Genomic DNA, 13,908 nt, shown 5'->3' on the forward strand with positions numbered 1-13,908 from the left:
TATACCTTTCTGTCTCTGTACAGTACCTTGGATTTACAGACATACTTTTGAGTAAAACAGATTAATTGGATAATAACCTCAGGAAAAAAATAGTTCTGCAAATTAACTTGTCTTTCATATCATTTGATTTATCCTGTATTCTTCAGGATTTTAAAGGGTTGCTTATTGCTACTGCTGCTTGTGATAATAAAGGAGTGCAATCCGACAGATCTTTTTGTTGTGCAGGACTCTTATCCATCTGAATTGTTTTCTGCTGGCATATCAGTCCCTAGGCTGTGTCTTTATGTGGAAGGTTAAGGGAAACTGCACTTTGCTTCACCGAGGAAGGAATACCTCCAGCACTTGGGCTTATGGCAAGGTGCTGATGGATGCTCCATTTAGCCATGGCTGCCTTTGGGATGGGTGCACTATTCTGTGCGTAGATTAGGGAGAGCAAAACAAACTGTCTTTGGTTTGGTTTTGGTTTTTGTTTTGGTTGTTTTTTTTTTTTTTAAACTGGCAGATGCAATACCATTTACTAAGGCTGTATTAAATGTATTGTTGTGTTTTTCTTTCTTTCCTCATTTCTGCAGATCTTTCAGTGGAAGAATGCTGTGACAAGGGTGTTGAATGGGCAAATAAAAACAGAATATGTACTTCTCTACCATTATTATCCGAGTCCAGAGAATGCAGGTATCTAGTTATATATTATATATTAAACTATATTTTCATGTAAAACCATGGGAATGGCAGGGACGAAAGCTGATTTAGAAGATGAAGCACCCAGCTCTTAAATCTGAGTTTTTCAAATCCACATCTAGCCTTGGGGAATACCTACTGAGTACCTACTTTTCTTCCATTAAGTCCTTTAAATTTTTGCTGTTGGTCTAGCATAGAGTCACCCAGCTCTAATCTATTTGACATGTTCTGTCTCTTAGTCAAAAATTTTTCGACTGTACTCTACTCACAGGGCTTGGACTCTGCCTACAGTCCATACATCTCAGTGTAGCTCCACTAATGTCAGCAAAGCTTCTTCAGTTTATACTGACTGTGAATCTAGCCCAGTGATGGGCCAAATTCTTGGGTAAAAGTTTATCAAGAAACACAACAGGTCCTGCACATGAATAATCTATGGATTGAATACTTACATATATATGTATGTAAGACAGCCTTCTAAAACGTGTTTCTCCTGTGTGGTGCCACACAGATAATTGTCCTGCAGTTCTCAGTTGAATTGCTGTGTAAGGAACTTAAAGCTTAAGTCAAGGAGATTGCTAGTTATGTAGAGTGTCTGACTTCTGTCAAATGTATTTGACTGTAGAAAATAGTAAGCTTTAGTTAATAAATAGATTTCTTAATTCTGCTGATGTTTAATAGGATACTAATTTCTGTTATGTAATCTATCAAATGAAATAATGAAGTTAAATATTAAAATTATTTGCACAGTAATATTTTGGTTATACTGAATCTCTTATATGGTTGGGGCATTCGTATTTTTTATGTCAGTGATAGTTTGCATTATTTTTGCTGTGAAATGCAGTTTTGTGGAGCTAAGCATTTGTGATTGGTAGTTTGAGGGGCAGTTTCACAGAGGACTTTGTATTTAAAATACATTACATTGCTCCCCTCTATCTTTTCAAATGGATTGCAAAGTGATTTAACTGTGGTAATTGCAGAAGCTCTGGATTGATCTTTATTACGGAAAGAATGTGTCTTTCAGGCAAGTCTGTCCATGTTTTCTGACTTTTGCATTTATATTGGCATTGAAGGCAGTCTGTTACGCAGAAGAATTGACAGATAGGACATAAATCCCAATTTAGGAAATACTTGAAGAGTCAGAAGAGTCACAGACAAAACAGAGGCAGGAAAAACAGGAAGCCAAGTTTATTGAACAATCTGGGAGCAAAAATCTTGATGATTTAATGATCATTTGGTTAATATGAGTTGCGATTCTACTGTAAATGTAATCTATTCTTTTAAAGATTGACATTTTAGAGAGTCTCTATGACTTCATAGGAACTGAAAAAAGCTTACTAATACTTCATCTAGCTTTTATGCATAACTGATATGTAATTAAGAAAATTATAGTGATACAATGGTAATCAGAAATGAGTAAAGGCACATACTCTGTGAGAGGCGTAAGCACTTATTGACAAAAAAAGAAATGGATAAATGCAGTTCAGTTGCATTTATTCATGACTGTACGCTAAATAAACAAGGCTCCCCCTGAAGCTTGGCTTCACTCTAAAAATGACTGAGTAATATTGGCATCTTTGACTACTTTCTTTAACGGCAATATTATTTTACTCCAGTTATGATTGCAAACTGGCATATCCGTAAAAGGTACAGAAAAATCATTTTATGACGCCATTTCAGACACAAAAGAAAGGGCCAAATTCTACTCCTAGTTGCTGGTATAACTGGAGCCAGCATGAACAGTGAGGGAGTATGATTCCTTTTGCGAGCATGTGAGGGTAATGACGCTGATTTTGTACATTTATTCCTACCACACAGAGATGTGAGCAAAACCAGGTTCCTTGGACTTGCTGAGGTCTAGGCAGGTGAGAATATGGCACAGGATGACTTACTGGTTACAGAATTTCAAAAGAACTTGCTTCCTATTTAGACACCTATATGCAGTGGGAGCTGCTGGGGGACAGATATATATATAATTTATGTGGTTTTTTAAACCCCAGCTGGGAACTTCTGACTGTCTGGTACAGCACAGCGTTGGACAGTGTAGATCATCTGACTTTGCGTGCTCTAAAAACACATAGCCTCTTGGGTGTACAAACCCGTATTACTTCATGCCAGATGGAACTGTTTGCCCTGCATATTTCAGCATGAGTTTGCAAGGTTAGCGGTTGAATGCAAGAGAAAAATACATTGTGAAGCAAGCAGATTTGATGAAGTTACAGAAGTAAAAATTATTTTGTGCAGTTCCTTTGCAAAGACCATGCAACACAGAACAGATTGGATTTGAGTACTTTCCCCAACAGGCTTTACAAGAATTTACATGTGGTTTTTTTAATCCTCTGCTTAGAATAGTAATAACATAACGGCATCTCGGATTCAGTCCTTTCCTCAAAGCAAGCCCACTGCTAGAGTTTCTTTTGCTTTTCTTTCGTTCAGGTGAGGAACAAGCTGCCCTATTGTTTTAGAATTGCACCCCCTTGACCTTTTCCCAACCATTTAAAGCACATTCATGGTAATCAAGAAGGGTTTCCACGCAAGTGCTGACATTCTCATATCTGCCATGCATCCTAGAAACAAGCTGACAGTTCTGGGTTTCAACATCTTTTTAGGATCCTTCCCCCAAAGTTTCATGTGGTTCTTGAGGGACTTGCCATCTGTGTGAGTGTCACTTGCAGAATATGGTACAGTTCAGACTGCAGATGTGCTCACTTTCTTGTCCTACACCACAAGTGAGCCAGCCCCCTGTCTGAAGTTCACATGAATTCCTAAGATCTATCTGACTACTGTTACTTAGTTATATTTAGGTTGAAACAAGGCTCTGAACTCAATGTCCAGTCATGTCTGCAGTCTCTTATTGTGGTTGCTTGTCCCACAAATGAGTATATGTCATTGTATTATCACTCTGGACAATGACAGTGTTTTTCTTTGTGCCTTCATGACTCAGTAAGTATGAGCGTGGAGTTTTAATGAGTAATATCTTTGGCTGTCATAACAGCAGCTTCTTGCCCATTCATCCATTTTCTTATGATGTGGTTAAACTCACAGCAGCTGGAAACGGTTGCCATTTATTTTTGGAACTCAACCTGTGCAATAAATCATCTTCCTCTCAAAATGAAGAGTTTCCTCTGCCCAGAGCTTTTAGCAAGTCAACTTAATTCCTGGACCAGAAACAGAGTATCTCCATATGAGAATTGCATGCCTATAGCACTGTGTAAAGTCTTTTTGGAGTCACATTGGGAGTAACATTATTTATTATTAGTGTTGCAAGAATGCATAGAAGAAGCAGCTACAGAACAGTCTGCTAGGTACTGTGCAAAAACAGAATGAAAAGGTGATCTGTGTTCCCAAGCAGACACAAGTGGCAGCACTTGGATGCAGACTTGGAGGGGAACACAAGGAAGTAGTAAGACGAGGGTGTTTGGAGTGGTAGGTACCAGATGCTTAACTGTTGATAGATGTTTATTGATTTATGCCATTGTAAGTCTGGAGGAGCCTGAGATTTTGGACATCAGAGTTGTGACAGTTTTATGTCTGAAAAAAGCTCTTTAAAGTTATTTTTGGAGAAGTTGTCTTTATTAATTATTATCTCTTCTCTGTAGCCTGCTAAGCATGCCTCATTCATAGTCACTAGGTTTTTTGACGTCACCGTCAGAGGGACAGAAGAACAGTCTACAGTGTTGTCAGGGTTTTATTGCCACTCATTTAGGATAACTTTCTTACTTCACTTTGTGAATGATGTCAAACTCAGTCCTTCTTTGCCACAACATTATCAATATTGTTTCTCTACATAATAAATGATATCAATATAATTTTACTCTTCAAGAAAACTTATGTTTTGTGATCTACAAAGTTGTTTATGGATTGCAGCTGATGAATTTTGAGGTTTGTTGAATCAATTATTTTTACTTGAGTCCTTTGCTAATTTATAACACATGATCAAATATGTATATTTTCATTGTTGAGGCACTCTTTACTATTTTCATTTGTCATATTGTGTCCCTCATAATACCAGATCTTGCTCTTGCTCTTAATTTTTCTAAGTTAATTTCTGTTGCATATTAAACTGCAAACTGAAAGGACTAAGGGTGGAAGACCCAGCTTGTTTTTGCAAAATAATTCTGGAGTGGAATCATTCCCCTTTTTATTTTAATATTTTTTGTCCAAGACCTTCCACTGTGCACATGAATAGCACTGACATAGTTTGAAGACAGGCTAATAAGTAGGAGAGAGGCAGAGGGTAATGAAATTAGGCTGACAACAAAGACATTGTTTTCACAGCAAAGTTAAATTTTAATACTTTTATGGAAGGAAATGAAAGGAAAAATAGGTGATTATGAAATCTGTACTGGTTTAGGCATGCATCCTCTGGGAATGAGAATAGTTAATGTGAAAGGATTGTGGAGATAAATAGACGTGTAGATTTTCAGCTGGAAATTTATTCCGTGAAAATCAGTAACATTGGTTATATTTTAACAGAAAGTAAAAACGAGAATATAAAACATGATTTCTTAACTTGATATATAATCAAATTGCCTAGTAATGAAGTAAGTTTAATTTTAGATGAGCATCAGCAACAAATAAGGATTTTTTTAAATGTCTGAGTGATTTCTGTTCACTAGTGAACCATGAATAAAACTCATCTTTCAGAGGTGCGTGATTTTACCTGAAATATCCTGAGGCAATGTCAGTTATAAGGCCTAATGCTCCTAAAGATTCCATATTTAGTGTTTTAAGATTTCAGCCATATTGTAAATACCTGTTTATTTCAATAAAGTTCTGTTGCACTGTTTTAACTGAAAATCAGAATATGGCAGATAAGGAAGAAGTAGCCTTTGACTTTTCTAATTATTAGAGGTAATTAAATACTCCCCCCCAGGAAAGTGCTCCTCTACTTTCGCTTTATATAGAGACCAGTATTGTAAGCTGTCGATAGACGTGAAGTTAATAGGAACGCTACACAGGAAGAGTTGAAAGGTTTTACACAAAGAGACAAATCTAGATGTCCTATTAGCTGGTAGAGATGGCTCCTTTACTCTGCTGTGAGGTAGAAAGTGAGTACGTATTATGTTAGAGTCTGCGCCCAGGAGACACACATAACTTAGCAAAACCAAGGAGAGATAGATACTCTTCATCTCAAAAATATTGGAGTCTGAAGAGCTTGTGGTGGTATGCTCTAGCAACCATCAGCACATGGGCTGCGGTGCAAAGGGAAAAGGATGGTCAGGTGGGCAGGCTAAGTTGCAGCTGGAAGACCAGTACTGTGCAGATTTTTCTAGCATTATTCTCTGCCATCTTTCAAGGATTTCTACCTCTGTTACAGCCACACAAGTGTTTCCAGTCTCAAGCAATACTTGCTACCACTGCAACTTCACTGTAGGATTTGGGCAATGAAGTGTAATTTTACTGTTGTTGTTCTGAGAATGAACAAATGGTATTTTAATCTAGTATTCAGTTGATGTTTAATTCCTTATTACAGTTAGGGTGGGCCACATGACTTATGAATACAGCTGTGGGAAACATTTTAAGAAACTTTTTTGTTTTGGTCGAAGTTGCCAATCTGTCAAGAGATTTCAGAGAGATGACTTGTATTTGAAAGAAAAAAGCCACACTGGAAATCAAACAGATCTACTGAAAGACTGCTGTTGTTTGTTTGTTTGTCTATGGCTAACATATCTAGCTCCTCAACGGGACTTGGAGGGCTAAAGGAGCTGGAAAGTCTCAGCTCCCACACTCTTGGGCTTGAAGTTCAGATTTTACAGACTTCCAAAGTCCTGACAGTCAGACCACCCCAGAGCTGGGCAGGGAATGGAAATTCTGCTTTGGAGGGAATTTCAGCAACAAAAAAGCTACATATTCTTCCAAACTGGAACTAAATCAAATATCAAAGACTTCAAATATTCTGCCAAATAAAGTTACTGTCCTGGGCTTAACTTCTTGCTATGACTTTAGAATCTATTTTTGAATAATTTGTTCATGAACTTATCCAGGTTTTTGTTCCTATGCATTGAAATCTCATAGCTGTTTTTGTCCAAGTGAGAACTGCACAGTCAGACCATTACAAAATCCAGTAAATGAGAATTGGGAATCTTTAGGAATGTAGCTTGACAACCTCGCCTGACCAGTAGGCAGAGAGATGCAGAATCTGAGCCCAGTACCTGTATGTCCCCTGCTTTTAGTGGGCTGGACTGGATGGCCTGGCCTTAGGGCTGAGGGAGCTGAAAACTCATCCTATGGTCATCGAGAGCAGGGAAGCTCCTCCAGAAGTGATGCATGGGAATCCACTTTTCTCAGGTGACAGTAGGAGGAGCCTGTAGTTCAGTGCTGCAAATAACCCACCTCTCTTCCTTATACTTCCAAAATTTCCAATAGTGTAAGGAAAGGATTTTTAAGAGTAAAGGATATTGGTTTGCTGAATATCTTTACATAATTTTATGTATTTCTAGGTAACGCTTGAAAAGATTATGCTCATCAGTTCAAATAGCTACAGTTAAGGAAGAAAGATAGGAAAAATAGGTGAATACTCTTTAACAGCGAAGACAATGCTTTCAGTGTTGTTGGTCTGTAAGGTGTATAAGATTTCCCATGCTGATAGGTATAAAAGTTCATTTATAGGGTTTTTCTGTGCAGTTCTTACAGAGCTGTAACGTATCGGGGCATGCCTTTTCAGTGCATTAGAATTTATTAGCTTGGATTGCCTTTGGGATAGTTTGCTTTCCCCCTAGCAACTAAGGTAACATTCTTAGTGAAGTTGCGTTATCACAAAACACATGGATGTGTTTATGTCCTTGCATATGTAATCTGATTTGCTTTAATCTTTTCTTTTTTCTCTGTTTCCCAGTGTCTGTTGCAGGAGGTAGTGGTGGAAGAGCTTTAAGCTGCAAGCTCCACCTGCAGTGCTACCCAACAAAGCAGAGTTACACAGAAAAAGAGAGTGAAGAGAGGAGAGATACCTCCTTCAATGGGCTTTGCATTCAAGGGGCAATAGCAACAGGAGTCAAGGACTTTAAAGCCTCCTCACACAGATTATTTTTTTTCCATAGGAAGGAGTTCTTGATTTATTCACTGAAACTGAGATTTTATGAGCAGTGGAACTAACAAAGCCAAGTTTCCTGCAGATTTTTATCCTGTCTCCTCTCCACATCTTTCTGCCCCGTAATACTGTCTCTCCCTTGTCTTTCTTCGCCTCTTACTTGCAATACACTGTTTCTCACTATGACTTTCCTTGGTATCTTAATTTGTCCCCATGTCTCCAGCTGTCCCACAGAGCAACACTCTGAGCTTCCTTCAACATGCCATCCCTGTTTGTTTGAGCAAGGGGCAGGAGGTGCACTCTCACAATGTCCAGGGCCTGACTTCTCTCTTCCATCAGTTGGAGCACCACTTTGGTTCTCACCATCCTCTCTTCATCCACCAGCTGTCACAAAACATGCAAGAATGCAAGTCCTGGAGACCTTGAGCCCTGTGACAAATGTGGTTGAAGTTACCTGTTTGCCTAAAAAAATTGTTAGGACAGACTGCAAGGTAGACAGGTAGTTAAACTGTATTAAACATATCACCTAGACATTCTGCCTCCTCCTAGAGAATATATTTACTTCGTAACTAAAATGTGTGCTCACAGGAACCTCTTTCCATGAGACTAGTACAAATGCTAATTGTTAAAACTTGCATTATCTGTTCTTGACCTATATATGACATTCTTCTCCCATTGCTTCCATCCTTTTGTCAGCATGACTCAGGTGCAGTGCTGCCGCAGCCAGTTGGAGAAGCAGTACTGTTCAGATGGGATTGAATTTGCCAGCGTACGTGAGGAGTGTGACTCACATATCGGTGAAAATTCCACCTGTGAAGCTGAACACTTCAAGGTGAGACATCAGACCTACTCCTGTTCATCTTTAAGAAATGATATTTACTGTCTAGATTGGTATTAAGGGTTGACCCTGAAGGTCACCATACTCACTTTGATGCACACAAACAGTTTTTTCCCACCTACACCTTGTGTCTCTGTTAAGGCTGTCCACTTTGTGCTTCTTTGAGAGAAACAGTTCTTTGTTGAGTGAAGCAGACTGTCTCATTACATTTTAGCAGAGGCAGAGGGTAGAATGCAAAATGATGGAAAGTCTTGAACAGGTAATTGGCTAGGAAACTACTTTTTCATGAAGAGAAGACGTCAACGCTGTAGGAAGGGATGGGTGAGAAACTCAGACAAGTTTCAGACTTTAGCTTTCATTAGAGCTTCATGGCCTAAGGTCAAACTCAGTAGTTTTCAGTATTGGTGGTCCAAAGGAGTAGGACATAAGTTAATCCTCTCAGCATACTTGTAATTCCAGCTTGTGTATGTGTCCTTAGTTAACATGATTTCGATTTACAATTGAATGGAGACATCTGTAAGCTTGTGATAATAGCATTGGATATTAGAATAAAAATGCCTATCGTTGGCATCTTTAGTTAATCTGCACCCTGCCCTGTGCCTTTATTACTGTCTTTGTCTCTCATTTCTTGAAAGGGAGCATATTCATACCACTCTGCAAAGTGCTTTTGGAAGGAAGTTCTGCCAGTAAGATCGTGACCGTGACCATGACCCAGTCATGAACAGCTCTGGTCCTGTTACGGATTTCTTTCAGTGGTGATGAAAATAGATGAGAGTGATTTTAATTCTTTCCACTGCTCAAAGGTGCTGAATGTTTTGGTTCATCCAGTTAAAAAAAATCTACTATGTAGAAGATGGCAGACAATGCCTGACTCACAAGTTTCATCTCTCTTCAAAATGCCAGCTTGATCATGTTCCTGGCAGTTCTTGCTGTGAGTAAAAGAAAGGTGACACATGCTGATGAGGCTGGCATTGTTGGGTTTTCACAAACTTGTCTGCATGTGCAGCGTGACTTTGTCCCACAGTGGAGTGTGTCCCCCAGAGGGGACATATGTCACCTGTTGACCATGTGCAGGGTATGCCCTGCTCCTGGCATGGAGATTCCTCTGTGCAGCCTTTACCGTTAGGAAGCCTGTCCACCCCAATCTGAAAGTGGCTTGAAAAAATGTTTAGCCCTCTGTGTCAGTACTTTGAAGGGCTTTGAACAAATGAATAAGGACCGCAATGGTGAGTAGTCTGCAGATTCAAGTGCTTGCTACCAAATTTATAACTGCAGCACTATTTTAAACACATGCCATGGGACAACTCGAAACCAGAATGCAATTGTTCAAGAAAACCCAGTTTCCCATCAATTGACTGATGGTTCCCTATGTGGGCTTGTCAGCAGGAGGAAGCAGAGTTAATGATGTTGTTTTTTAAAATGGCCAGACTTCTTTAAAGATGGCAGGTTTTCATGGCGACAGCTGCATTATTAAACAAAATGGACTGGGCCTCGATCTCTGGCCCTGAGAATAAATGGCTCGGCACAGCTCAGGCTGCGTAACTGACGTCTTTTCCCCTGTAAAACACAGTGCATGAGGGTTGTTGGGAACGCTCACCAGCCTGTGCTAACCCCAAAATATGCTTTAGCATTGTCTGAGAGGCTGTTAGTTGCCATTAGAGCTTGCTAATATTTAAACATTACTGGCGATTGTGGGACAATGCCTGAGCCCATATTTGATCCCTGTTTAATTTACTGGTATAAACATAGTCAGTGTTATTTAACCTTTGTGAGCCACGTTCTGTCCCCCCACTCCCTAATAAGGATATCCTATGCTTAGTAACTGTACTGAGGTAGCTGTAGGACGGTATCTTTGTAGATAAACTCTTTGATCCATGATGGACATAGATGATTTATGATCCATTATCAATTAGCAATTCATCATTTCTTTTGTTGAATACATTTTGAATCTGGTGTCCTTGAGACATACAATGTGTCTGACAATTGTGCCCTGCTGTGGTAAACAAACTTACATTTCACACCAAGCCCATCTTGCATGGGCTCGAATCTCATTTTGCCTGAGTTGGTCTGTTTTTGTTCAGCTTAGGTAGCACAGGAAATCTTTTGGATCTTCTTTGTCTCCTTCAAGGAAACAGAAAGAGTCATTTAGTAATTCAGTTAGTAGGATTAATCGCAGCACTTTGCAGCAAATGAGGCAGCTAATCTTTCTTTTGAATCCAAAACTTGTGATTGGAAAGAAGATAAAAAGACCGTATTTTGAAAACATTTGCCTCAGCTTTTATACTTAAAGGCAGTAGGCATAGGTAATGATGGGCATAATTTTACTCCTCCATTTTTTGGGAAGCATAGTTTTTCTTGCCTTGAAAAAAAGGATGCAAAATTAATCATTAATCTTTAAAATCTTCATCAAAAGACAGTGATCAATTTCCAGATTTGTTGCTGATACAGGAGTGGTAGGAATGGTTTTATTAAAGTTTCTACCACAACAGCCCTGCAGAAAAGAGTGAAGCTTGTAGAAATTTGACCTTCTTTAATGTGCTTGGACATTTTCCCCTAAATTTGTCATAGGTACTTTCTTCTTCTAAAGATTGAGATACGGCCTGACCTCCTTATCACTTAAGTTTTGTCAAGAATACTTTGGCTGTGTATATTAGGTGAGCATAAAAGTTTAATTGCTTTGGACTGGTGAACATTTTTTTATTTTTGTTCAGATCTTCAAAAGTTCTGAAAAATTCTTCTGAATTACTTGTATTTTTCTCAGTCTGTTTTTCATAGCATCTACTAGTTAGTCTGGACTTCAGCAAGTGAGAGACCTCTTGTGGACAGATGCACAAAAGCAATGTTAATACATGGTTTGCTCTTGCAGATCTGGTAACTTAAATGATGACATAAGTAATAAAGAACTATTATAAAATTTAACTAAGAGAACTTATTGATGAAAGCAATTTCATGTGCTTCCTAATCACACCAAAAATAAATCCTCAAACTTCTGACATGTAACTGTTTATTCCTTTCTTCCTTCTGTCTTTATTCCTTTCTGTGAGAAGGCAAGGCCAGCAGTCAAGGGATCATAGGACTTCAAGTAGGACACAGCTTTCTATCCAAACATGAACATCGAGGCATGACTTTGAAGCTGCATGGGTTTTTGCTAATAACAGGGAAGAGGCAAAGGAAAAAATGTTTGAGATTGTTATCGGGATCACTTAACAAGCAAAGGCTTACAGGCAGTGAAAATGTGTAATGACAATTTGATTGTTAGGTTGTAGCATCCATGAAGGCAGCGATGGTTCTAGCAAATGGGTGAATGGTCATTGCAACATGCCTCCGGACAGTCGGCAACCTTTGGAAACACATCAAGAACTGAACTAATATAGAGTCTAGACTGCATTCTGGACTAAAGGATCAAAGTCTTCCAGAGTAGGTTAACCACCTTGAAAAAATCAGTGTGAAAAAGGAAATACTGAGATTAATTTTACCAGAATAGTGATAGTTATAACGACATACTGCTTTGTGTCTCAGAGTACCAGAGCGCCCTGTGAACATGAGTTAAACTAGCCTTATCACTGTTATAGTATTACCATTCCACAGTGGGGGAACTGAAAGAAAAGGTGACTTCCCAAGTTCACAGATGAGATATGTGGAGATGTCTGCAGGTCTACAGAGTCCTGGGTGTGCTCTAAACACAAGGCCGTTCATCAGCTTTTCCATCTTTTTTCTTTAGTTGGACAGGAAGTGTTAGCCCTTAGGACTGCCAGTGCAGAATCTTCTAGGGTCAATATTAAAGCCAGTTACTATGAACATCAGTTAAGAAAACATTTGATGCTTTCCATCTCTGGATCATTTTGGCTGTGGTATAGCAACGTAAATTATTATCATGATGTTAAATCAAGATGTATGATGCACAGTTAGAATAAATACACATTGGAACAGATGGTTCAATGTATACAATTATGTTAAATGAAGTTACAGTTTCTTACAGACATTGCTCTGTACTTGAAGATTCATATTAGCTGGAGACAAAGGTCTTTCAAATGGTGGCTCAACCTGGAGGCAATAAAGAACATAATGTTATTCAACACTTCAAGAATGGCAAGATTAATGATCACTCTTTATTAAAAAAGTCCAGAGAAACTCTGTAACTCCTAATTTGAGCATTGTCTGACGAGACCAAGAAATAGATTGAGGCAATTCATATGCCTAACAGTAGAAGCCAGTGAGGACATCCAGAAGTATATAATGTCAAAATTTGGCAAGGCTTCCGCTCTATTCAGTAATTAATTCAGATTTGGTTATCAAAATTACACAAGCTTAAGTCAAACAATGAACCTTCAGCTCAGTTTTCATTTCTGTCTTCTAATTTATGGTTGTGAAAATTGGAAATTAACAAAATTATAGACAGATGTTAAAAACTTTGATAAGGATGCCTCAGGAAAATGTTAGGCATGTTAGACAGAATAAATATTCAGAAATGCTGCAATTCTTGAAAGAGATCATCAAGTATTTATTTCTAAAGTCATCTAGAAAAGCCAGAAAATATGGAAATATCCCAGACATATTAGTGATGAAACGAGAGCACCCACCACTGGATAGAAGTAGTTGGAGAACCAAGTAAAAAAAGTGGGTAGTGAGGAACCATCCCACCAAACAGTAGATAATAATGGAAAACATGTATCTTAACGTTATGGTGGGCACGAAAACAACACCCCAGCACTGACCAGGAGGGAGGAGTTCCTGCGGTATAGCATTCTGCAGCAGGGAAAGGATTCAGTTGTGTATTTAAAGACAAAGAACAAAATAGCATGCTTACATTCTTTGGAATGCTGTAAAGTAAAAAAGGATTGAAGAAACAAGGAAAAAGGATTTTATTATTTTACTTTCATGCTACTTTAGGTTTTGAAAGAACCTTTCACTGCAGTACAGTGAGAGAAACATATATAATAACCTATAAGGGAAAACTTAGAATATAGGCAGGGGTATATATCTCAGAGTAATGAAAGAAATGTAATAGTTGCCTTCTTTTCAATAGGTGTCATTCTTAAAGCACCAAATTACAGAAATTTATTTCAATGCTTAGTTATTTTATATTCCCTCTGCTCTGTTTAATGGAGCAGGCTATTTTCTTCAAGCAAAAGAGTCTGGTAGAATAATAAAATTAACAATAAAAGCTTAAATCTGCTTTTACATGACAGTGGCAATTGGCAGACACCAGTTCCAGGGAACCAAACATCTTTGCTGCTTTGTAACAGCAAGGAAGAAAACTCAATAAATCAGCAGTGTCTCCTCAATTTAAAATAAAAGGAAACCTCCACAGGATTAACTTGTCCTGTGTTCATTTCTCTGATGTATTCTGGGGCGGTAGTTCCGC

The 13,908-nt window shown here is 38.5% G+C and overlaps 1 protein-coding gene across 2 annotated transcripts in view; it reads left to right on the top strand.

Annotated features, from left to right (window-relative positions):
* The first annotated feature begins 576 nt into the window (after positions 1 to 576).
* FBLN1 (fibulin 1) overlaps positions 577 to 13,908 on the top strand; it is a 66,883-nt gene continuing 53,551 nt past the window's right edge. For both annotated transcript variants that reach the window (XM_009696367.1, XM_009696368.1), the window contains exons 1-2: positions 577 to 672; positions 8,402 to 8,537. In XM_009696367.1, coding sequence (XP_009694669.1) covers positions 8,403 to 8,537 — 135 coding nt within the window. In that variant the 5' untranslated portion in view covers positions 577 to 672; position 8,402. The remainder of the gene's footprint in view (positions 673 to 8,401; positions 8,538 to 13,908) is intronic.

Source organism: Cariama cristata, unplaced genomic scaffold (assembly GCF_000690535.1).
Source record: "Cariama cristata isolate BGI_N322 unplaced genomic scaffold, ASM69053v1 scaffold3033, whole genome shotgun sequence".
Taxonomy (NCBI): Eukaryota; Metazoa; Chordata; class Aves; order Cariamiformes; family Cariamidae; genus Cariama; species Cariama cristata.